The 26,956-nt window shown below is 43.2% G+C and overlaps 1 protein-coding gene and 1 pseudogene across 1 annotated transcript; both read left to right on the top strand.

Annotated features, from left to right (window-relative positions):
• On the top strand, window positions 1-25,169 carry LOC116582865 (heterogeneous nuclear ribonucleoprotein A1-like). The gene is made up of 3 exons (XM_032330683.1): window positions 1-6; window positions 8,110-8,112; window positions 24,173-25,169. Exon 3 carries the CDS (start codon window positions 24,193-24,195, stop codon window positions 25,153-25,155), a length of 963 nt encoding a protein of 320 aa, XP_032186574.1. The 5' UTR covers window positions 1-6; window positions 8,110-8,112; window positions 24,173-24,192; the 3' UTR covers window positions 25,156-25,169.
• Window positions 1,005-1,081, top strand: LOC116585328 (annotated as a pseudogene).
• Window positions 25,170-26,956: the final 1,787 nt, after the last annotated feature.

Genomic DNA, 26,956 nt, shown 5'->3' with positions numbered 1-26,956 from the left:
TCCCATGTTCCCTTTTCTCCTAACATCCATCCTCCTGCTGAAGGGATATTGCTGCATCCCTCCCTGGGTGTCAACCTTGGCAATAGGGAACTGATTGATCCAAGGTTACTCTCCCTCCCAGGAGGCAGCCCCTAGTCAAGGACTGGCTGGTGCAAGGACAAAACCCCTATACCCCTGACCCATTTTGGAACAACTCTGAAGGTCTGGCTCAGCTCCAGAGTTCTCTGTGGGATCAACTGAAACCTCAATTATAATAGCATTGCTGATCAGTTTTTCCCACTGCCTAATCCAGTTCTCCTGACTTTCTTACCATGTATCTCCTACGAGCAATCTACAGGAAGCCCTCTAGATGCTTTTCTTTGTCTCAAGGTCTGTTTCCAGTTAACTCAACCTAGGTCAGCACATATCATTTCCCTGTGTTGAGGTGTCAAATACACTTCCTTATAAAGGTGTGAGAATGTCTTCACCTACCCTATACTTCTCCTCCAGACTGAGTGAGAGTAGACACAGATTTCTGGGTGGATCCCACACAGATTTCCAGGGGCTTATAGGAAAGCTGCCTGGATTTAATCAGAATATATCCCAGTATGGTGGAACCACAAGGCTTTCAGACTGGCATGCATTATAAATGACAGTGTTGCTGAACTAGAGTGTGAGACACACATGCTCCCGCCCCAGAAAGTGGAAGACGGTAGACTTAGGAGATGGAGGGGGAGAAATGCAGGGCTTCTACAGAGAGATAATAAAATGTTACTACACACATCTCTGGCTCAAACAGCTGAGAGAAAAAGTTGGTGCCCCTGTCTATAAATTCACACCTGAACATCCCTGAGGCTCTCATAATGGAAGGAAATAGCTTATATCTGGGATTAAAGTCTGAGCAGGAAGATGTTATAATTTACCTCAATGGCCTCAGAATTTACTGAGTTATTACTATTCAACTAATAACTTCTTTCTCTCTGTTCTCATGATGCTTGGTATACTTTTAAACTTTAGAATTCACCATTGCTTCTCGGCCTTTTGGCTAAGATCAAGTGTAGAATTCACCATACTATACTATAGTTATTGGAGGGGACCATTCTTCTAACATACTGTGAGAACTTTCAGAGCAAGAACCAGATTATATTCATCTCCATATTCCAAGGGCCTGGATACATGAATGTGGTTTCAATGCCTAAGTCCCAGGAGGTATAATAGATGACCAGTCCACTCAAACTATCTCCAAACGGTAAGCATCAAGCTGACTGAAAAGGCTTTTCAAATATATGAGTGCGAAAAGTCTATATATTCTTTGTTAAGAACACGAAGTACATTTGTGGATAAAGGAACACTGTATTTTTATAGACTTAATTGTTTTATAATTTCTTCACACCAAAAAACATATGTTTTATAATATTTAAGTTTCTTTTTTTTTTTTAAAGATTTTATTTATTTATTTGACAGGCAGAGATCACAAGCAGGCAGAGAGGCAGGCAGAGAGAGAGGAGGAAGCAGGCTCCCTGCTGAGCAGAGAGCCCGATGTGGGGCTCGATCCCAGGACCCTGGGATCATGAGCTGAGCCGAAGGCAGAGGCTTTAACCCACTGAGCCACCCAGGCGCCCCAATATTTAAGTTTCTTAAAAGAAAGAAATAAACAGCAGTCCCAAGAGATTCTGCTCATTGTTCTAACAATAAATAGGTTTTCAGCCTGCTTTATGAAGTTTCCTTGCCTTTATACCCAGTGCTTTTGTGAGGATGTATAAACAGGATTGTTAGTGTTCTCCAAAGAACAGAACCAATAGGACATATCTAGATAGATGTAAGAGGATACTTATAGAAATTAGCTCGGATGACTCTGGAAAACAACATGGAGTTTCCTCAAAAAGTTGAAAATAGATAAATACCTACAATATTTGTTGTATATAAATAAATACCCTACAACCCAGCAATCACACTACTGGGTATTTACCCTAAAGATACAAATGTAGTGATCTGAAGAGACACATGCACCTGAATGTTTATAGCAGCAATGTCCACAATAACCAAACTATGGAAAGAACCTAGATGCCCATCAACAGATGAATGGATAAAGAAGTGGTATATATATACAATCTAATACTATGCAGCCATCAAAGGAAATGAAATCTTACTATTTACAACAATGTGGATGGAACTAGAGGGTATTATACTGAGTGAAGTAAGTCAATCAGAGAAAGACAATTATCATATAATCTCTATGATATGAGGAATTTGAGATGCAGGGCAGAGGGTTTGAGGGGTAGGGAAGGAAAAAATGAAACAAGATGGGATCAGGAGGGAGACAAACCGTAAGAGACTCTTAATCTGAGAAAACAAACTGAGGGTTGCTGGGGGTGGGGGGTAAGGAGAGGGTGGTTGGGTTATGGATATTGGGGAGGGTATATGCTATGGTGAGTGCTGTGAAATGTCTAAGCCTGATGATTCACAGATCTGTACCCCTGGGGCAAATAATACATTATATGTTAATAAAAATAATTAAATAAGAAAATCCACAAAAATTTAACCAACATTATTTTTATACCAGAAATGCACATGTCAGCATAATGAAAAAGACAAATAAAAGACAAATAATGCCTTAGTATTTTCATTAAAAAAAAAAAAAAAAAGAAAGAAAGAAATTGGCTCACATGATTATGGAGGCCAAGAAGTCCAGAGTCTGACATTTGTTCTATTCTGGTCCTCAACAGATTAGATGAGGCCCACCGACATTAGAGAGGGCAACTTTCTTTACTCAGTCTATTGATTCAAAGGCTACTGTCTTTCAGAGACACCCTCACAGACATACCCAGAAATAATGCTTAACCAGTTATCTGAGTATCCCTCAGCTCAGTCAAGTTAGCATATAAAATTAACCATCACAAGGTCTAAAGTTCTTTCAGGTTGAAATTTACATACAGCCTGCTCTAGGAGAGAGTGTGGAGACTCCTGGTGCCAAAAGACAGGACCAGGCTTGCATCTGGGAATAGCCCCTCTCTGTGCCTCTGCTCAGAAAAGCCGGTTCCCTTCTCTTCTTGTGCTATGACACTTCTGGTGGTCAGCATGTCAGCAACCCATAATCAGAAAATCAAAGCAAGAATTAAAATTCCACGGATCAAAACACATGTATTTCATATTTACATGTGTTTTGAAAAATGCTGGAGACATACCTAGCATGGGTGAATCTGGTTATGGGAAATTTCATTAGGAATATGTCTCTAATTGGATTTCTTTTTATAGCATATACTTTAATAATTCAATATTAATAGTAATAATAAATATATTTCATTTAGGAAAAATATATGGGGATAAGAGAAGTGGAAAAAGAATAAGTCCTGTACCCAGGGCTCCCCTACCTGCTGTTTACCAGGAGCCACTGGAGAAAGACTAATCAATAGAGTCAGCCTGACCTCTTACCCTGTACCCACTCACATTGCTGTGGTGATGGCAGTCACTGAGGGAGGCTCAAGGCACGAAGTCTCTTGAGATTTGAGTGGGGCAGCTAGGTGGAGTCCTGGAATGCTAGAGTTACAAGGGGCTCTGAGCACCATCTATTCTCACCCTGTGCTTTAGAAGTGAGTCAGCTGAGGCCTAGCTGCCCAGGATCACACAGCATCCCAAAGGCAAAGCCAGAAATAGAAACCCTGGCCTAATGGTATCCAATCTTGTTCCGTTTCACCCAACATAACTGTCACTCTCATTTGTAGCTGCTGACATTCAGAATTTTGAGTGTGATTACTAAACCTCCCTCTCTAAGCCCTTCTTCAAAAGAAAAGAAGGGAAAAGGAAGGAGAAGGGGAGGAAAGGAAACAAAGGAAAAAAGGGAAGGAAAGTGGGAACAGGCTCATCTTATTGCTTAGGTGAAGAAGGAAGAAGAGAGCCCCCTTTACATCCATCTGCGCCTCTGATTCTCAGATGCAAGCAGTCTCTTGTGACACTGTTTCCCCTCCAGGTGACCTCTAGTTAAGATGAATATCAAAAGTGGGGAAAGACAGAATGTGACTGTCTGTACAAGATGGCCAAAGTAAGAGACTCCCAGGGCAGCAGAAATAGGGCAGGACCCCAGGGGACTCTTCCTGGGATGAATGGCAGAGGGAGAGGACGCTTCTTGCTTGAACTGTGCTCACTTTGACAGGAAAATAACTCTTTCATCCTTCTTTTCCCCACTGTAAGCAACTCAGAAAGAGGATGGCATGTCTCCTTCATTACATGTGGAGGCAAACACTTAGTGCCTACACATGCATGTAGATTAATTTTTGCCACCTGTCGCCTTTGTGTTTTGGAAAGTCAGACTCCTTTGTGTAATTGCTTGATGAAGCTTTCAGATCCATTCTGTCAACAGAAATTATACAGTCAAAAAATGAATGCCACCCCCACCCCACCCATATATCAAGGAGAAAGCATCTGACTAACTCTGAGGATGTGGGCTTCCAGAAGCAGCACCCAAGTCCCTGGTCTCCTGCTTACCCTTCTGACCCAGCCCAGTCTCCAGACCCTACCATTCACTTTCTACCTTCCAAGGATGGTTGCTAGGAGACAGAGATAAAACTGGACCCATCCATTGACTGTCCATTTGGGGGAGTGGGAGAACAGGGCAGGCACGGCCAAGAAAAAGAACACACGGCCTTGATGTTACAGATGCTGTCAGAAGGGGACTTCTCTGTGATGAGTCTCTTGCAGCACAGAGAACGGGGCCTCTCACACTCAGCAAGGAGTCTCTCACTCATTCACTGATGGTGTTTCTCAGAGTGTTTGTCTAAAGTAACAGAATGCACACACACACACACACATTTTCTTCATGTTAATAAAGTCAAAGCACATTTATAAGCTCTCAGGACAAGGGGGGTATATGTTTGTATCTCCCAAGATTCATACATTGAAATCCTAACCCCCAAAGATGATGATATCAAGAGGTTTGACCTTTGGGAGGTGATTAAGTAACTTGGTCACTAAGAGAGCTACCTTAGAAGAGAGCCCACAGAGCTCCCTAAACCCCTTCCCTAACTCCTGTGAAAACACACCAAGATGGTGCCAACTGTGAACCAGGAAGAAGACCTGCTGGCACCTTGATTTTGGCCTCTTATCCTCCATAAGGTGAGAAATAATTTTCTGTTGTTCTTAGCCACCCAAGCTATGGTATTTTGTTATGGCAACCCAAATGAACTAAGGCCGTGTATCAGTGAGCTTGGGCTGCCAGATGGAGTAGCTTAAACATTTTTATCACAGTTAAGGAAGCCAGAAGTTCAAAATTAAGGTGTCTAATGAAGCCTCTCCCCTTGGTTGGTGCCAGTCACCTACTGTCTGTGTCTTCTCATTGCCCTTCCTCTTTGTGTAGGTATGGAGAGACAGATCTTCCATTCTTCCTCTTATAAGACTGCCAATCCTATCAGAGTAGAGCCCCACTTTCATAATCTCATTTAACCTTAATTATCTCTTAAAACCCCTTTCTCCAAATACAACCACATTGAAAGTTGGGGCTTTTGCTGTAAGAATTTTGGGAGGACACAATTTAGTCCACAACAGAGGGAAAGATAACCTACATTGGTCCTCTGGCCAAGTGATGAGTCAATTTTTTTATGTGAATATTATGGCCATCTGTTCTGTATCTTAAAATTCATGGCATTAGGACTTTTTAAAACTGGGATAATAAACACAGCTTTATTTTAATCATATACCTGGGAAATACAAATTAGGAAGGAGCTATCATTCCCTATGTGTTCTGGAACTTCTTCCATTTTACAGAAGGGAAGATTGAGGCACGAGAGTAAAAGAGGTGATTCCTTCTACCTTGCTAGTGCCCTGCAGCCATACTCAGTATGGCCAGGGAAGTGTCCTCATAAGAGCATGGAGCCCATGCAGGAGAGATGAACTTGATCTATTTCTTTACTGGGGGCCCGACATAGTGCCCCCCAACAGGGGCCCCTCACCAAGCCCTGTGGTGTGGAGAAAAGACATAATAAAGCATAGCCCCACCACATACTTTAATCTGCATAGAATTTTTCTTCTTTCCTCAGCATTGAAACCAAGATTTTGATAATGCTGGAACAGCCAGCATTTCCCACATGATGTGACATTTCTTCTTGTCCATTAAGCCCTCCACAAGTCTCCCTCTGCACAGCTGGCAAGAAACACAGAGAAGTAGGAGGGCTCTTGGGGCAGCCCATTTCTATCCCAGCCCAGAGTTCATTTCCCAGAACCCCTTCTAACTTGCTTCTGCTTGATCTGCCACTTCCCAGCTGTCTGGCTTTGGGCACAATACCTGACTTCTCTGAATCTCAGCTTTCTCATCTGTGAAATAGATACTAAAGTTCCCCTCACAGTGCTGGGATGAGGATGAAGCAAAGTAATGTATATAAAGAGTGTGCAGGGTGTCAAGTAGCAAACGAATCCTCCCTAAATAATCTTCCCTGGACACAAAGGGAAGTGTGCCAACTGAGTTGGAAGTAGATTACAGAATATTTGCACTTAAAAATGCAGTCCAGAGGGGCGCCTGGGTGGTTCAGTGGGTCACGATCCCAGAGTCCTGGGATGGAGCCCCGCATGGGTGGGGGGGGTAGTCTTTGCTCAGTGGGGTGTCTGCTTCCCCCTCTCTCTCTGCCTGCCTCTCTGCCTACTTGTGATCTCTGTCTGTCAGATAAATAAATAAAATCTTTTTTTAAAAAAAATGCATCCCAGAGCAGAGAAGCTAAATGGTAGATGGGGGCTGGAGAACCTGTGAGATTATCTAGCCATTCGGTGCACAAATACAGGCATGAGAACATTGCTTACAGAAGTAACATGGTTTGCTCAAAGTCACATAGCTGTCAGAGAGCAGAGCTGGGCTCCCATTTGGGCAAGTAGATTAGGGCCCCTCCACAGTCCTACTTTTAACCCAAAGAGATTGTGAAGGCAGCTATTATTGGAGATGTAGCAACAATTTCTAAGCCGAAACTACAGTGTTTCTAAATTCCTAACAGATATTAATCTTCTAGATTTGGAAGTAAGAAATCAGAATTCCCAAAATCATATTATTTTTAAATACTTCCAACATTCTTCATACTCTTTATTATTATGAATATATTTCTCAAGAAAGCTATTTAGTAAACAAAGAAAATTCAGTTTAGTAATATTTACAAAGAACTGCAGCCCATAGTGAATATTCAAACTCCAGAAAGCACCAGAGAACATTTCTGGGTAGTATTCAAATAACACAGCATCCAGGTCTCCCAGCCAGATTAATAACATTACATAGAATCGTATATCAAATTGCCAATTTAGGGAATTCTTTTATTTCCCAAACCTGTTATTTCTTAGGACATCATTCAAAGTACACTACACATATAAACTTAGTAATATGTACCTCACATGCATGAGTGAGTCACCCTTAGCAGCAGATGGGACCATAAACACAACCTTAACTTGACAATGACTACAAAAAAGACTGCCTAATCAGACTGTGACCCTATCTCTCTTGCCTTCTTCTGTCCCCACTACTAGACTATCCTCCTTAACCCTCAATTCCACACCTTATCATTTCTTGCTCATGCTTTTAACCTGATCTTAGTGGACTCCATCAGAGCTGAAAGATATGTATATCTTTCATTCTCCCAGGAGACTTATAAGACTTTCTCCCATTTCATGATTCTCAACTGATTTTTCTCAGGATTCAGGATTCAAAAAACCCCACAAATCTCCATGAGAAACACCAGAAAGGATTTCTCACATGAAAACCTGAGGCAGACATGTGACCTCCTTCCTGCCGCATGGCTTGTGCTCTGTGAGGGACTCTGGCTTGACACGGGGGACACAGAAGTCACACCATGGGACACGGAAGGCAGCAACATAGTTTAGGTGTTCATCTATCCAACCGAGTAGTATGCTGGACCAGGAATCCTCCTGGGGTCCAGCACACGGTATGAGTTTCCTGTAGCTGCCATTACCACAAGTGGGGTGGCTTCAGCAGCAGAAACATGTTCTGTCACAGTTATGGAGCCTAGAAGGCTGAGGTCAAAGTGTTGGCAGGTCACACTCCCTTGACGACTCCAGGGGAAAACCTTTCCTACAACCAGTCTCCCAAAGAAAGAACCTAGCTTTGTCCCATCCTAGCTTCCTAGCTCCTGCAGTCCCCGGCACTAGCTGGTACAGGTAATGTACTAGTACAGGTACCTTACTCTGGCCGCCATGGTCACTGCCACCATCTTCAAGGACCCTCTTCCTGCTGTGTGCTCCTCTTTCCAAATCTTTCATTCCTTAGAAGGAACAGTCATTCCATTTAAGACCCACACTCTCTCGGTATGACCTCATCTTATCAACTACATCTGAAAGACTTTCTGAATAAGGCCACATTCACAGGTACCAGGAGTTAAGACTGCTGGAAACACAATTCAACCCCAAACCAGCTCCAATAGTAACCAAGTCAAACATGGTTCTGGCTAGTCCAGAGTCTACCAACTGAAAGGGCAAGTACTTTCAGTGTAATGAGCATCACCTGGGGACAAGGGAAGCATGGACTACAAGTGGAGTAAGAAGAGAAGCAACTCACTCAGTGTGGTAATCAGGGAAGGGTTCCTGGAGGAAGAGGCATCTATATGGCATAAGCAGGATTTGGCATGTGGAGGGTGCCAGAAAAAAAATGCAGCAATGAATGGAGCCCTGGCATTAGAAAAACAAGGTCTTTGCATTTGCCCAAGCTGTCTCATTTGTTAGAAAGCAGGTCTCCAAGATCTTAAGGATGGCTGCCTCCCTCTAGGCCTCAGGCCTCCACTTAAATGTCATGTCATTGGAAAGACAGTCGCTGGCCAGATTTTATCCACTCTTCTCTATTCATCACCCTAATTATTCCCTTCAACACATTATCACAACCTGCTTTGGGTACTTACTTGCTCACTTATCATCTTCTTTCAAAACCAGAAGTCTGTTCCCTGAGTACAGTGATCCACCACCTGTCCCATACATACGCATGTAGTACTCAACACAGAGCCTGGCATATCATACATGATAAAAATGAATGAAAAAATGATTATTGAGTACATGAATGAACAAACCAGAATGTAGGTTCAATGTGGCTGGTTTGAAGATTTCAAAGAAGGAGGTGGCAAGACAGAAAACTGGGGAGTAAACTGTGAGCCAGAGTATTCAAAGCCTGTGGTAGGGAGAAGGGGTAGGACTTGTTCTAAGTCCAATGGAGAACAGGAGTGGACAAGGTGGGGTCGGGTGGGGAGTTCCTTTAAACAGATGAGTGTGTGGAGGGTAGTGCTCAACATCTAGCAATGGGCACAGATCCTGCGTTCTCAGCGAGAACAGATCTTGAAGAAGATTTGCACTTAGCAAGTGCATTGCACAAAGTAAATACTGACCGGTTGAATGAGTGAATATATGAACAAGTTTCATATACAAAGCCGTTCACTTCCAGTTGGATACCAGGAGTCAGGAAGAGGTCATAGAATTCCTGTTTTCCTAATAACTCTGAAGTTTTCTCTTCCTGAGAATTTTAGGAGGCTAATTTTTGCTTCATTTTCTTCTTCCACCCTCTTAGACCAAGGAGAAAGAGGCCTGTGCATTATTGAAAGAAGACGACCATACCCAATGGCAGAAGCTAAAAGAAGCAGGAGCCTGCAGGTGAGAGCCAACTTCACCAACTTCACCAGCTTCAATCAGCTCTGAGCGGGCTTCACAGGCATGCTCCTGCTGCCAGGTTACAGTACCTCCTGCTGCGGGAGCCCCTGGCAGCAGCTCTGCTTAGAGAGAAAAGCTGGAGCAGACTCTTTTGAAGGCCCTGTGCTTCACCAGGTTCAGAGGCCGCCAGCAGCTCCCTCCCACACTCCCCACAGGGACTGGAAGGTCATCAGACACCTGCAAACTACAGATCTCCTTTTGCATCTCCCCAGCATAGGGTTTTCAGGCCCCTGGGTATTTCCCTTCTTACTGTGAGCAGGAACTGAAAAAGACTAGGCTTGGTCTGGTTTTATTTTATTTTATTTTTTTCAAGCCAAGATGTTGTCACTGTCCATTGCTGCTCTTACTGATGTCACTGCTCACTGCAAAGACTGAATTTGTTGGGTGAGACCAGAGAACCTCTGGAATCCTAAACAAATCAAGGGTGTCAAGGATATGTTAGTTCATTTCCTATTGAGATGTGGAAGATATAATTCAATTACCAAGCATATTAAGTCCCTCCATGTGCCCTGTTCCAGAAGGCAGTGGTGGATGGTGACAGTGTGGCAAACCAGACCTTTCATCTACCAATAAGAGCTTAAGTTGGTGCAACATCTATGTAAAGCAGCTTGGCAGGACTTATCAAAATAATGAAAACATGAACCCTTTGACATGACTTTCCCATATCTAGGAACTTATCCTATAGATGTAGTTACACACATGTGGAATGTGAACCCAGCTTTCCATGGTTCAAAAAACACAGGCTTGGAAATAGCTGAGATGTCCATCTATAGGGGACTGGTTAACATAATGCTGAGTTCAGACAATGGAATACAAAACAGCTATAAAAAGAACAGATACACCCTCTATGTAATTCATGTGGAAGGATCTCCAAGCATATTATCTATTGTTGCACAAAAAATTCATTGGCTTAAAGCAACATTTACTATCTCATAGTTTCCATGAGCAGGAATTTGGGAGCAGCTCAGCTGGGTGGTTCTGGCTCAGGGTCTCCCATGAGGCTGGAGACAAGTTACCAGCTGGGGCTAGAGTTGTGGTCATCTCAAGACCTGACTAGGGAAGATGAAGGACCTGCTCCCAGGTCATCCTGTCACTGTTGGCAATGTCCACACTCACACAGTTGTGTGGCAGCCTCAGTTGCTCTCTTCACAACCCTCTCTCTGCTAGGCTCTTTGAGTGACCTCAGGACATGACAGCTGGCTTCTCCCAGATAAGTGATTCCAGAAAGAGTGAGCTCCCAAAACAGAAAGGGCAGTTTGTTTATAACTTCATCTCTGAAGTGACACCCCATCACTTCTGCTCTCTATGCACTAGAAACAAGCTACCAAATCCAGCCCATAGTCAAGAGGAAGGGAGGCCACCTCTTAAGAAAATGTGTATCAAAGAATCTGTGGACATGTCTTTAAAATCACCACACCAAGATAGATTTCTAGGCAAAAAAACAAAACAAAACAAAAAAAGTACAGCGCAGTTTGTATGGCCAGCTACTACATGTATAACAAGAGGAAATAGCTATATGTATTTACTTGCAAAAGCATAAAATCTCTCCAGAAAGATACACAATAAACTGTTAATGTTGGTTGCCTCTAGGGAGAACAATCTGGTAATTTAGAAGCAGGATGGAGAGAGAAGCAGCTTTATACTAGGTATCCTTGCCTACCTCTTCAATTTAAACCCATGGTAAATTACTTGTTTTTAAAGAAGAGAAATCACAATCATTCGATTATTCCATTAATATTTACTGAGTGTCATGGTACAAGACCTGAGGGAGTGTCCATACCCTTTAAGAATTTACAGTGTCACTCAATAAATGAGATTCCAGCAGAGTTGAAACCTTTGGGAAACAATTTGTTTCCAAAGAAGTTGAAGGTCAAGTGTACTTCCCAGATAGAAGACCCCACGTAGGTGCTGTTGGAAGACTCTGTTGGTGAGAAGTGCTTCTGTGGGCCTCCAGTGGAAAATGCAGGATGAGCCGAGAGAAAGGGTGGCAGACCAGTTGTGGGGGGTGGGGGTAAGACATGAAAAAGGGACCGAAGTGGGACTGTGGGGGTAGCAAAGGAGAAGGTGGGGCTCTGGGAAGACCAGCCAATATAGCTGGAGGTTTGTGTTCTTTGTTCATTACTTTTCCCTAACTCCTTAGTTCTATCCCTGACTCTTCTGCCTTTGAAGAGAAGCCTGTGGTTCTACCTGAGTCACCCCATGAAAATGAATATGATGTGAAAATTGGGCCTCTGCACGCTCCTGAACTAGAGAAATCATTCTGATGCTAGAAATAGATATCCATTCACTTCAGATCAAATCAAAGGAAGTTTCCAAAGGGTTCAAGGAATCTCACAGAGCCTGAGTAAAGCTGAGGGTTCAAGGAATCTCACAGAGCCTGAGTAAAGCTGAGCCTAGTGACATGAACTTGGAACTGGAGAGCTCTAATTCAAGATCTCTCTCTCCTCTCTCATCTTGGGCTGCAAGCTCTTCTGGGCCTGCCTCTCTCTCTCTATACCTGTGTCATGTCTCCCTTGCTACCCATCTCTTCTTGACTTGTTACAGTGTCTGCTCCCATCTTGTTTCGAGTTGAATTGTGCCTCCTTCCATCCATATGTTGAAGTCCTAATGTCCAGTACCTCAGAATGTGACCTTATTTGAAGATAGGATCACTATAGGCATAATTAGTTAAGATGAGGATGATTTTTATGATTATGGTAGGCTCTAATCCTGTATGACTGTGTCCTTACAAAAGGGGAAAATTTGGACACAGACACACGGGGAGAATGTCATGTTAAGACGAAGCTAGAGGTCGGAGTGCCGAACAGGAGCCAGAGAATGCCAACGAACACCAACGAACCACCTGAAAGGAGAGTAGAATTGGAACCAATCCTTCCTCATAGCCCTTAGGAAGAACTGACCCTGCTGACACTGTGGTCTTGGACTTGTAGCCTCCGGAACTGTAAAAAGTAAATTTATTTTAAGCAACCTGATTTTTAGCACTTTGTTATGACAGCCCTAGAAAACTAATCTACCCCTCATATTAACTTGCTCCTGGCTTTGATTTCCGTGGTAGACCTGCTCACCCTAGAGTAGAGTGTAGACAGACTATGGACTCCAAAGTCTGTTAGCCCACATTCCCACAAGAGAATCTAATGACCTAAGGTCATCTGTTTATGGATAAGCCATCCCTGAGCCTGGTCTCATCATCTAATTTCCCTCATCAGTGAGAAGAATGGATTACATCCTTTGCTATAAACTGGTCACCCAGGTTCCTGCTCACTACAGGGGATGTGGGAGGTGAAGCAGTTCCCAAAGAAAGGATGGAGCATCAAAAAAGTCAGACCCATAGGCAATATTCTTTTCTTTTTAACATATCCCCAGGGCTCCAGCTCTCAGCCTGAACAGGAGAATGATCAGGAAGAAATAGGATACTTAGGGAAGCCCTCACTGCTCAGTTCCCTTACCCGTGAAATGTTAAAAACCTGTAATGCTAGCTTCTGGGAATAAAAGGTTGAAGAAGACACTACATTTCTGAAGGAGCTCACAAGCAAGAGAGGGAGATGGATGGTAAAAATACATTTGTTTTACTGGATGCTTACTGTGCTTGAAGTGCTTTGCAGGCATGACACAGTTTGATCCCCTTAGTGGCCGGATGGGGTAGACCTCTCTGTCCATCTTCTACAGCTGAGGAAGCTGAGCCCCACAGAGATGAGGAAAGCTACCAGAGTCCACACAGCTGGCAGGTGGTAGATCTTGGTAGATCCCTCCACCTTGCTGCCTTGCACATAGACCTGACCGTGCTGAAGAGTCAGAACAAATCCTGTGTAGAGCTATGGCTGGAAGTGCCATGATAAACAGGGGTGCGCGGGCTGAGTGACGGGGGACTAGTGCATGTGGAACTGCTGAGGGTGCACCAGGGTGCAGAGGGTGCGTCTGGAGAGAAGATTTCTGGCATTGGTGGATGGTAACAGTCAAAGTGTGCTCTTGTGGAGAAAGCTGGACGGGAAGGGAAGGATCAGGTGAAGAGGTCAGCAGTCTTGAACATCAGGGTGAAGAATATGGAATGAGAATATTAGGGACCACAGGCTTGTTTTCAGCACAATAGCATGATCTGAGCAAATTCTAAGAAGATGCTTCTGGCATCTCTATGAAGACAAAACATGGAAGTTTAGAGATGTGGCATGGGAGAGTATGATGGGGAGTTGAAACAGAAGGAACTGAATTAAGGGCGTGACAAAGGGTTTAGAGAAAAGAGACTCTGGAGAGGTATAATACAGAGGATGTTTGTGAGAACCAGTGGGAGAGAGGAATCAAAATATCTGGGGTCTCTCCTGCATTTCTCCTGTCGGTAGCTCTACAATGTGCCTCTCATCCAAAATTCCCATTTCTAAGGTTATTCTTTCCACCCAGTCCCCCCAATTTGGCCTACACGTACACACACATGTGGACACACACACACAAACACACACTGCTGTGACCTGCTGTCATATCTAGCGCCTTTATTTTACTGGAGCGATCTCTTTTTCAGAAAGGCAAGAACTGTTTATATTCTTGACCTGATTCCAAACACCCAGCAAATCCCTGGGGAGCAATTAATTAAATGGTTATCTGTGTGTCTGGCTTAGAGATTTCTCCTATCCTCTCTCTTAGTCTTTGTCTCCGTCCTCCTCTAATCTTCGCTCTCCCCCTTCCCCCACATTGTAGCTACTGGTTAAGAAGCTAAATTTCATTTCCCTTGGTGGTGGAACATTGCTTTGTTTTCTAAAGACACTCACAATCTAAAAGCTTTATTTTTTTTCCCCTTTGTAACCATGTTGTTGCTATATTTAGTAATTTTATTAAGGAGATAATTTACATAAATTCCATACCAGAGCCCTGCTGAGTAGCAAACTAACTAATTCTATTCTTCTTATTAGGGAAAACAGACAAACCAAATGAGATTTAAAGACTAGACGGATGAATGTGCGTCTGAGCTAAAGTCAGGCCTGGGACCTCAGGACACGTGTCTGGGGATCTGAGCAACAGAACACTGTGTTCTATCCACCAGCAACAGTTGAAAGAAGAGGTGTGGGGGAACGGATTTCAACAAATGGATGCGGCATCAGGAATTCACTTGGGGAACAGTGGGACTCTCTTTTGGAAGAGCATCCACAGATCTAAAATGGAAAATGTCCCTCCTCCATGTCCCCTTGAGCAGGTTGCAACCACAATTTGTACGTGCCAATGGACAGAGAGAGGGACTCAGGGCTCCCCAAGTGTGTCTGTGTCTGTTTGCTCTCTGACATCCTTGAGCTTCACTTCAGCCCATGGTGTGAGGCACCAGGCCTATAAGATAGATTCATTCAATCTCTGTGTCAACACCAAGTCTGTATACATGGGCTTCTTAAATACGAGGGAACCCCATCCTCCACAAAGCCGGTAAATGGAAAAACGGATCCATACCAAAGACATCAAGAGGTGGTTATTAGCTTTACAAAAAGACAAACTAGAAAATTCTTTTAAATGCTCAGCTCCCTCAGCGCATTGGAAATGAGATTCAATTTAGAAAAAAATTCAATTGATACACAACTTTTGAGAATGCTCTGCTGGTAAAAAGAAGGCACAGCAGGGACTAGACACTGATGGTGATTAAGAAAAGGAAGCGGACATAATTTCCTTCCTTCCCAATAGGACTGATATTAGCATGTAGTAAGGCCCGGTACATGCCAAACACTTTCAAACACCGTCAGCATGTTGAGTCCTCCTGGTAACTGTGGGAGAAGGAGATTTGCTTTATCTTACAAATGAGGAAACTGGGGCTCAGGGAGTCTTGCCCACAAGCAGTGAGGGGTGGAATCAGAATCAGAACTTGAGTCTTTTGCCTCCAAGCCCTTTCTGCTATTCCACAATTCCCTCTTTCTCAGAGACACATCTCCATAGAATTCCAAGGCAGGCCTCCCTTCTCTAAACAAACCCAGCAACTGACAGGATAAGCAACTTCCCTCAAAATCAATACGCTTTTCTTCCAGAAAAGCAGTTGGATCATCCAGGACCGACTCCCCATCTGGGCTAGTAAAGACTCTCAGGAACTTTACAGATTCCTGACTTGTCTAGGCTCATTATCAAGGTCCTTCCCTCTGACTTGGATTTACCTGCATTCCTCTGCTCTGAAGATTCCTCCTTTCCTATCATCTTCCAGATGTCGTAGAAAGGAAGCCTCTGGCCCCTGCCATACTTACATTCTCCCTTCACCAACAGACTGGGGCTTTTTTTGGCTCAGACAAGAGCTTTTCATCCTTCTCATTTGCTGGATGTTTGGCTTTCTTGGCTAGTCTGATAATTACCTCAGATAATCTCCAGGAACTAAGAGAGAAGAATATTCATTCACCCACCAGAGTTTGGGCTGGGATGAAGCTAAAGAGGTACCAAGGATTAAAGTTGAAGGAGATGTTCTTTTGTGAGGCCCACCCTGTGCTTGTGTATCCCTGAGAGCAAAGTTTCCTTTGATTTTGTGCCATGTGCTTCTCTTGCTTCACCTCAGCCCAAGACTGACCAACTATATCTCAGATACTACATGCTCTTAGACCCAAAAATGCCTTTAAAGTCTGTCTAATGGTTTCTAATCTTTTTTTTTTTTTTTGTTAAGCAAACTGACATTTTTGTGGAAGCCCAAGTAGGGGAGTTTCTATGATGACTAAAACCAGTGGTCATGATACACAACAAAACTCATTACTGAGTAAGGATGGAGTCGTGACCTTCCCTGAGGAAGGATGGAGTCCTGACAGGTCATTGTCACAGAAAACGCATCTTCCACTACTGAAGAACACTCAGATATTTGTCACTGAATCTTCTCACACAGAAGACTCATGGGCTCCCTGGTACACAACCAAGACAATCTGAAACACAGTCTCCTGAAAACAATCACAAGAGTGAGGGACGAAGCCAGTGGGTAATCCATCTTTCTTGAAATACTTGGGAAACACTGCTTCCTGTCAGCTAACTTTCAGTCAGCTCCAGTTTCTTCCTTATGAAGACTTTAAGCCTTGTTGTGTTCTCCAAAAAGAGTGATCATGAGATGATAAAACAGTCTTCCATCCTATGCAAGGTCCACCCACATGGCTCTGTTTCCCAGGGACATCACCCTCTTCTTCACTCCCAAGAAAGCTAAAAGCCAAACCATGGGGGGAAGTCATACAGTCTTGTTTTTTTTTTATTATTGTTGTTTTTTGTTTTTGTTTTTGTTTGTCATTGTTGAGAAACACTATTGTTATCTTATTTCCCAATTTATTTTAAAACTACTTTTGAAGGTTGTTGAGCCATCTGCGGGGGGGGCAGGGGGGAAACATTCCATCAACAGCTAATCGACTATTATCCTAACCGGCTTTGTGCTTTTCTGTTCAAGCAACATTACTTTTTGTTTTGTTTTGTTTTGTTTTGTTTTTTAATTGAGCTGTGGAGGGGCCAGAACAGAGCTCAAAGAATTTAAGCAGGGAACTAGAGATTCAAGGCCTGGGAATTCCAGCCCCAGTTCTCTCTGCTGTATAAGACTTCTGGGTAAATCATTTCAACTATTTCTGCCTGTGTTTCTCCCTGAACTGGGAGATTGTTCTCTTAGTGCCAGTCTGGCCAGTAAGGACTTGGAAGCTTTGGAGTTGGGGTGGGGGTGAAACTGAGCAACTGGGTTGTGTGACAATCCTGCAGCCCAATGTTTCCCACCCCCCTCAGCCAGAAGACCTTGAAAACTCCAAAGTGAACTTAGTTTGACTCTAACCCTCATTCGCCTATGATACCTTGTCAGGAACCTCAGTTCCTTCATCTTTTGAGGAAGAGGGAGCAGTCACCTGCAACCGACAAGTAAAGAAAACATTTATTAAGCACATGTAGGGTCCTCAACACCCATATTGCTTGAGTTTTTTCATTCAATCTTCATAATTTTATAAGGGTGGCATTGTATCCTTCACTTTTTGATAACAGCACTGAGGTTCAAAGACATTATACAACTTACCCATAGCTTCATATCTATTAAATTGCAGAATCAAACTAAAGTCCTCCTTGAAAGCTCTTTAAAGTCACAAGAATAACAGCATATTACAAAACAGGTCTAGCCCAGTACAGACTTTAGACTACCTGTTTTCTCTGTAATTCCGGCATTAGCTGCCCATGGTTATAAGTTTCAATGTCCAAATGCCTCTTCTCTGACAGTCTTTTCTCACCCTTCCCCCACTCCCCTGCCCAGCAGTTTTTCTCTTCATTAGTCCCTAGACCTCCTGGGGTCTGGGCAGCCCTGGGGACAGTGGGCAGCCCTTCAGTACAGTCCAACTACACTTCTCTGTGTTCCAAAATCAATGGAGAGACTCCTGTGACTTTGAATAGCCACAAACAAACAAATCTGGGGGACTATGTTCAGAGAATATCTTTTCTACAATTTTGTTCCTGTGGCTTTCTCAGCCTAGAATTTCTATCTTCTTCTATTATCCTCACCAAGTATCCTCCTTTAAGACCAGACTCACAAAGCACTGTCTCCAGGAAGTCAACTGCAGGCTCCTTCCCATTGACCCCTGGCCTTCATGTGCTGTCTCCACTGGTTTCCTGTGATGGCTGGTATAGGCCTCCTCCAAGACACTCAGATGTACAAGAGAACCAGGCACAATGGGATGCCCTTATTGTATGGCAGGGACTGTGGTTGATTTTATTTGTGTACAACCAATAGGTAGAAGGGGAGTGAATATCACCTGTGATGTGGAAGAACTGATTCTGGACATGAAGGCAGGCACATGGCTTCCAGACATGAAGGGATGTTTCAGAAGCTGCAGGACCTCTCCAAACTTCTTCACCTGTGAGGACTTTACCACCAAGTTATTGTGAGATGAAGAAGCAAAAGAAATCTGAAAAAAAATACTGTAGTCCTTTGAGAATGATACTTTTTATAGGTATTTCTGTTGAATATAATAGGTGTTGGATAATAATAATAATCTGTTGGATATGATAGGTGTTCAGAGGAAGTAAGTTATCCCTTCTTATGGGGCAAGAACTGAAAACATGGTTAGTGAGAAACTCAGGAAGAGGTGACCTTGAAACAAACTTTGAAGTACATGAAGGATTGAGAAATGCTGGAATGGGGATGGGGTGGAAAAGGAAGAGAATGAGACCAAATGCTGAGAAGCTGGCATCTATTTAGTCAAAACATTTTACTGAGCAACTAATATGCACTGACCATTGTTCTAAGTGCTTGAGATACAGGAGTGAAAAAACTGACAAAGTCATTGTCCTCAGAGGGCTTACATTCTAATTGGCAAAGGTTGACAATAAATAATTAAGTAAGAGTTCAAATGATTTCTGATAGCTTTAAGTAACATGAAGACAATATGTTAGGATAACCCTAGGTAAGAGTAAAAGAGGCCATTCTGAGATGATGACATCTCAGCTGAGAAGATGAGATAGAGGAAACACCGAGTGCAAAGGCCCTGAGGCAGGACAAGCTTGGCATGTTTGAGAAACCAAGAAAATGGCCAGTGTGGCCAGAGCAGAATGCTCATAGAAAAGTAGGATGTGATGAAGGCTAAGGTCATATCCAGGGAAGGCTAACTTCTCAATCTGGACAGGAGTTGAGGTAACATGATCCTGGAAAAGTAATTTGCGAGTAAAATCAGGAAACTTCAGACACTAAATAAAAGTGGATATACTTTATTCTCCAGGAAAACTGTCTCATGAATGCTCAAGCCAGGTCTGCAAGGAAGATCCTTGGGGACACTCTCTATATATTTCTCATAAAATAAGGTGATTTTGGAGATGTCAGAGGCACTTGATCCAGAACACTAAGGAAACAAGGCAAAGGGAGGTGTGAGATTGCTGACTATGTTTTACTACAGAATATCTGAGCAGAAAATCATCCAACTTATCCTCCTCACTAAGAGAAGAAATGAAGCCCAAAGAAGGAAACTGAGGCCTGGGAGGGGTGCAAGTAGAAGATACAACTGATGTTCATCAACCCTGGTTCTCTTCTACCAGGGATGATAATGTGTCACTTCGGGGCCCAAGCATTTAATGGTTGGTGTTCAGCTCTGATCCTGCCATTGTAATCACTTGTTAATACAAAGGTGCTATAAGACAGATGAAGTGTGAAACACTGAGCCAACAGCTGGAGGCTGCTCCCCTGGAGGATGACCTAGATCCACGATAAATGTGCCAAAGAGAGAAATAGTTTGTGTTAATTTACTAATCTGGGTGGGATTGCTTGTTATAGCAGGATAACCTAACCTGTAATGACTAACACAGAGTTCAGGCAAAATAGTTCAACCTTCTATGACTAACAAGGTTTCTACTCCAACAGTTCTGTAAGTTTTTAGCATGCGTGTATATATGTGTGTGTGCTCATGGATATGTGTGCACTGTTGCATATGAGTAACTGTATGTGTCCACTTCGGGGGGCCTGTGTCTGTCTGAGCATCACCATGTTGCTAGGAGGACTGTGGTACCCTCCTCATTCACTCTGACCCCCTGGCTGAGCCTGAACAACTTCTAGGAAGCCTATCAGAGCATGCCTGTCAGGTACCACTAAGGCCTGTTCATGACTTGTAGAGCTGGAACCTGGAACCAAAAGGGGTCAATGCCCTTCCTGAGGGTCACAGAGCACTTGTAGGGTCCCCTGAGTTACTCATTTTTCAAAAACTCCCTCCAACCATTTCTAGCCAGGGGTCTTGGCTTCAAAAGCCAATTTAATGTGAGCTGCCTAAGAGCAAAAGGTAGAATCAGCAATGCTCAAGAATCTACAGATCTGAACCCTTTCCTCCCCCTGCCCGCCCTCCTGCATCCGTGGGCCTGGGGCCCTTTGTGCATGCCTCGGTAACTTATACTCACCACAGTGCTTCCATTTGTACCTCATTTTATAATAGGTCATTCCCAACTCACTATCTCCTCACCATAACTCAGAAAGGAAAGCCAGGCAGGAATGGGGACCACATTTCACTGGTGAAGAAAACAAGGTTTATCCCACAGGTGGAGATATTAGCTCCAACAGCTTGTGAGTGGAGGACAAGAGCCAGCACCACTGTGTCTTGCCAGCTCCAGTGTTCTTTCTCATGTACCTTCTTGGACTGACACCAGTTGGCCAGAAAAATAAATAAATGCTAAATTTTCCACTTGTCTGGAAACATTTTTGGTTCTCTTCTACATAATGCCAACAAGATGAGAAGAAAAGAAATCATTCCATCAATATTTCTGGCTTCCTTGGATACACTTCTAATTAAAGTTAGACTGCCAGGGGCCTTCTGGAAAGGGCTAAAAATAAACTTGGTATGGGGGAAGTTTGCTTGATGGGGGAGGTTTGGAGGTAGGAGAGTGGGGTAGAGAGTGCCATGGCCTAAGGAGACGAGGCTGGTAGTGACTTTCAGTGTAGGCAACAGCTGACCCCGGGCTCCATCTCTATTTATTTCTTTTCCTCATCGTCTTCTCTTTGAATAATGTGTTTTTGCTGCTACTTCAGTCTCAGCCCCTGTTCTCCGCATTAACATGTATATTGCTTGGTTAAGGGCTATCTGGCCAGTCGGTTCTAAATAACTGGAAAATGACAGGAAGGTGATGGGGGCAGGATGAATGAGCAGCTCATCAAAAGCTTCTGACTGCCTTTGTCATTTATAAATGAGTGCTGGACTAACTTCCACAATTCCATCTTGGAATGCATGCTTCTAAATAGAGTAGGGACAGCCCAGCCAGGCTTGCCTCCATGATCTCTCCCTCCCTGGGCCCCAGCCCCAGACCCTGGGGCCATGTATTTACTCACAGCCATCTGCCATACTTCTCCTTCCTCAGAGCCAGGCACTAAGAGTCACAGCTGCCCTCAGGGAGCTCAAGCCTCCACAGACAGATACTAAATCACTAAACCACAGCTTTATGTTCGGTGCATTAAGTGCCCAGACATGGCATGGGCAGGGCAGGGCACTCTGGGAACACAAAGGAACACTCCATCCAAATGGGTTCTGATCTGGGAAGGCTTCCTGAAGGAAGTGACCCCTGACTGGAGTGAGGATAAACCAAATAAACGTTAGCTTGATGAATTAGTACTCCAACCCCACTGGCCCCAAATCCCCTCACCACGGGGGCTGTTACATCATGCTGTTTACTTTCCCTCATGGTATTTTCCACTTGTATACACATATACACACAAACAAATAAATAAATTCAAAATGTGTACATACTTTGATTATTTGCTTTTCCTAAACTATATTTCTCTCCACTACAATATACTCCAAAGGACCAAAAACACCGCATCTTGTTAACTGCTATAACTTTAGCATCTCACATCACGCCTGGCATATAATGGCAGCTCAGTATTATATTCTGAATTGAAGGATAAGCAGATGGATGGGAGAGTGTTGGAGGCAAAGGGACCAGTATATGCAAAAGCAGGGGCCATGCAGCAGTGTTGGGGAGTTGGGGAATTGTGCAGAGTGTTCCTGTGACTGGGGTGAGGTGCTGGGAGGGAAGGAAACAAGCAGGTAGATGAGGGCCAGAATCTGCAGATGTTGTGAGCTATTTCAAGTTCAGACTTCAAAGGAAGGGCAATGGGGAACCATTGAAGGATTTTTTTTTAATTAATTAATTTATTTTCAGCGTAACAGTATTCATTATTTTTGCACCACACCCAGTGCTCCATGCAATCCGTGCCCTCTATAATACCCACCACCTGGTACCCCAACCTCCCACATCCCCACCACTTCAAACCCTTCAGGTTGTTTTTCAGAGTCCATAGTCTCTCATGATTCACCTCCCTTTCCAATTTACCCCAACTCCCTTCTCCTCTCTATCTCCCCATGTCCTCCATGCTTTTTGTTATGCTCCACAAATAAGTGAAACCATATGATAATTGAATCTCTCTGCTTGACTTATTTCACTCAGCATAATCTCTTCCAGTCCCGTCCATGTTGCTACAAAAGTTGAGTATTCATCCTTTCTAATGGAGGCATAATACTCCATAGTCTATATGGACCACATCTTCCTTATCCATTCGTCCGTTGAAGGGCATCTTGGTTCTTTCCATAGGTTGGCGACCGTGGCCATTGCTGTTATAAACATTGGGGAACAGATGGCCCTTCTTTTCACGACATCTGTATCTTTGGGGTAAATACCCAGTAGTGCAATTGCAGGGTCATAGGGAAGCTCTATTTTTAATTTCTTGAGGAATCTCCACACTGTTCTCCAAAGAGGCTGCACCAACTTGCATTCCCACCAACAGTGTAAGAGGGTTCCCCTTTCTCCACATCCCCTCCAACACATGTTGTTTCCTGTCTTGTTAATTTTGGCCATTCTAACTGGTGTAAGGTGATATCTCAATGTGGTTTTAATTTGAATCTCCCTGATGGCTAGTGATGATGAAGATTTTTTCATGTGTCTGATAGCCATTTGTATGTCTTCATTGGAGAAGTGTCTGTTCATACCTTCTGCCCATTTTTTGATATGACTGCCTCTTTTGTGTGTGTTGAGTTTGAGGAGTTCATTATAGATCCTGGATATCAACCTTTTGTCCGTACTGTCATTTGCAAATATCTTCTCCCATTCCGTGGGTTGCCTCTTTGTTTTTTTGACTGTTTTCTTTGCTGTGCAGAAGCTTTTGATTTTGATGAAGTCCCGAAAGTTTATTTTCACTTTTGTTTCCTTTGCCTTTGGAGACATATCTTGAAAGAAGTTGCTGTGGCTAATATCAAAGAGGTTACTGCCTATGTTCTCCTCTAGGGTTCTGATGGATTCCTGTCTCACGCTGAGGTCTTTTATCCATTTTGAGTTTATCTTTGTGTACAGTGTAAAAGAATGGTCAAGTTTCATTCTTCTACATATATCTGTCCAGTTTTCCCAGCTCCATTTATTGAAAAGACTGTCTTTTATCCACTGTATATTTTTTCCTGTTTTGTCGAAGATTAATTGACCATAGAGTTGAGAGTCCATATCTGGGCTCTCTACTCTGTTCCACTGGTCTATGTGTCTGTATTTATGCCAGTACCATGCTGTCTTGGTGATCACAGCTTTGTAATAAAGCTTGAAATCAGGTAACGTGATGCCCCCAGTTTTATTTTTGTTTTTCAACATTTCCTTAGTGATTCAGAATCAACAACAAATCAAACCAACTCCACACATAAGAAGGGAAATCATCAAGATTAGAGCTGAGATCAGTGAGGTAGAAACCAGAGATACAGTAGAACGTATCAGTGAAACTAGAAGCTGGTTTTTTGAAAGAATCAATAAGATCGATAAACCATTGGCCACACTAATCCAAAAGAAAAGAGAGAAAGCCCAAATTCATAAAATTATGAATGAAAAGGGAGAGATCACAACAAACACCAAGGAAGTAGAAACAATCACCAGAAGTTATTATCAACAGTTATATGCCAATAAGCTTAGCAACCTAGATGAAATGGATGCATTCCTGGAAAACTACAAACTCCCAAAATAGAACCAGGAAGAAATTGACAACCTGAATAGACCAATATCTAGTAACAAGATTGAAGCAGTGATTAAAAACCTCCCCAAATGCTTTCTGCCTGTGGACGCTGCCGAGTAAGCATCATTAAAGTCTCCCCTCCCACCGCCGTCATGTCTAAGTCAGAGTCTCCCAAAGAGCCTGAACAGCTGCGAAAGCTCTTCATCGGAGGTCTGAGCTTTGAAACAACCAATGAGAGTCTGAGGAGCCATTTTGAGCAATGGGGAACACTTACGGACTGTGTGGTAATGAGAGATCCGAACACCAAGCGCTCCAGAGGCTTTGGGTTTGTCACCTATGCCACTGTGGAGGAGGTGGATGCAGCCATGAATGCAAGGCCACACAAGGTGGATGGAAGAGTTGTGGAACCAAAGAGGGCTGTCTCAAGAGAAGATTCTCAAAGACCTGGTGCCCACTTAACTGTGAAAAAGATTTTTGTTGGTGGCATTAAAGAAGACACTGAAGAACATCATCTAAGAGATTATTTCGAACAGTATGGGAAAATCGAAGTGATTGAGATCATGACTGACCGAGGCAGTGGCAAAAAGAGGGGTTTTGCTTTTGTAACATTTGATGACCATGATTCTGTAGACAAGATTGTCATTCAAAAATACCATACTGTGAATGGCCACAACTGTGAAGTAAGGAAAGCGCTCTCTAAGCAAGAGATGGCTAGTGCTTCATCCAGCCAAAGAGGTCAAAGTGGTTCTGGAAACTTTGGTGGTGGTCGTGGAGGTGGTTTTGGTGGGAATGACAACTTTGGTCGCGGAGGAAACTTCAGTGGTCGAGGTGGCTTTGGTGGCATTCGAGGTGGTGGTGGATATGGTGGCAGTGGGGATGGCTATAACGGATTTGGTAATGATGGAAGCAACTTTGGAGGTGGCGGAAGCTATAATGATTTTGGCAATTACAACAATCAATCCTCAAATTTTGGACCCATGAAAGGAGGCAATTTTGGAGGCAGAAGCTCTGGCCCTTATGGTGGTGGAGGCCAATACTTCGCCAAACCACGAAACCAAGGTGGCTATGGTGGTTCCAGCAGCAGCAGCAGCTATGGCAGTGGCGGAAGGTTTTAATTACTGCCAGGAAACAAAGCTTAGCAGGAGAGGAGAGCCAGAGAAGTGACAGGGAAGCTACAGGTTACAACAGATTTGTGAACTCAGCCAAGCACAGTGGTGGCAGGGCCTAGCTGCTACAAAGAAGACATGTTTTAGACAATACTCATGTGTATGGGCAAAAAAACTCGAGGACTGTATTTGTGACTAATTGTATAACAGGTTATTTTAGTTTCTGTTCTGTGGAAAGTGTAAAGCATTCCAACAAAGGGTTTTAATGTAGATTTTTTTTTTTTTTGCACCCATGCTGTTGATTGCTAAATGTAATAGTCTGATCATGACGCTGAATAAATGTGTCTTTTTTAAAAAAAAAAAAAAACCTCCCAAAAAAACAAGAGCCCAGGACCTGACGGATTCCCTGGGGAATTCTACCAAACTTTCAAAGAGGAAATAATACCTATTCTCCTACAGCTGATTCAGAAAATTAAAGCAGAAGGAAAGCTTCCAGACTCTTTCTATGAAGCCAGCATTACCCTGATCCCCAAATCAGGCAAAGACCCTACCAAAAAGGAGAATTTCAGACCAATATCACTGATGAATATGGATGCTAAGATTCTCAACAAGATCCTAGCAAACAGGATCCAACAGCACATTAAAAAGATTATCCACCATGACCAGGTGGGATTCATCCCTGGGCTACAAGGATGGTTCAACATTCCCAAATCAATCAATGTGAAAGAACAAATTAATAAGGGAAGAGAGAAGAAGCACATGGTCCTCTCAATTGATGCAGAAAAAGCATTTGACAAAATCCAGCATCCGTTCCTGATTAAATGCTTCAAAGTATAGGGATAGAGGGAACATTCCTGAACTTCATCAAATCTATCTATGAAAGACCCACAGCAAATATCATCCTCAATGGGAAAAAGCTTGCAGCCTTCCCGTTGAGATCAGGAACACGACAAGGATGCCCACTCTCACCACTCTTGTTCAACATAGTATTAGAAGTCCTAGCAACAGCAATCAGACAACAAAGAGAAATAAAAGGTATCCAAATTGGCAATGAAGAAGTCAAACTCTCTCTCTTTGCAGATGATATGATTCTTTATATGGAAAACCCAAAAGACTCCACCCCCAAACTACTAGAACTCATACAGCAATTCAGCAATGTGGCAGGATACAAAGTCAATGTGCAGAAATCAGTGGCTTTTTTAATACACTAACAATGAAAATACAGAAAGGAAAATTAGAGAATCGATTCCATTTACTATAGCACCAAGAACCATAAGATACCTGGGAATAAACCTAACCAAAGAGGTCAAGGATTTGTACTTGAGGAACTACAGAACACTCATGAAAGAAATTGAAGAAGACACAAAAAGATGGAAGACCATTCCATGCTCTTGGATCAGAAGAATAAACATTGTTAAAATGTCTATACTGCCTAGAGCAATCTATACTTTTAATGTCATTCCGATCAAAATTCCACCGGTATTCTTCAAAAAGCTGGAGCAAATAATCCAAAAATTTGTATGGAATCAGAAGAGACCATTGAAGGATTTTTAACAGAGAGCAACATGATTGGATTTAACCTCAGGAAGACTGGAGGAGGAGGAGGTGTGGCTAGGTTGAAAGGCAAAATGGCAGCCAGTAAACTGAGAAGCTGTTTGCTGTCATGCAGGAGAGAAGACTGGGTGTCACCCCTCCAGAGGAAGGCCAGCAGAGCCATTTTGAGGAGCTAGTGCTGGGCTAGAAGTCAGCGCCTGGATTCTGGGCTGAGACCCCAGGCAACCTACATATGCTTGCTGGTCTGAAAGGAGAG

Source organism: Mustela erminea, chromosome 2 (assembly GCF_009829155.1).
Source record: "Mustela erminea isolate mMusErm1 chromosome 2, mMusErm1.Pri, whole genome shotgun sequence".
NCBI classification, from domain to species: Eukaryota; Metazoa; Chordata; class Mammalia; order Carnivora; family Mustelidae; genus Mustela; species Mustela erminea.
Note: the sequence above shows the minus strand (reverse complement) of the source record. Positions and strands in the feature narration are given on the sequence as shown.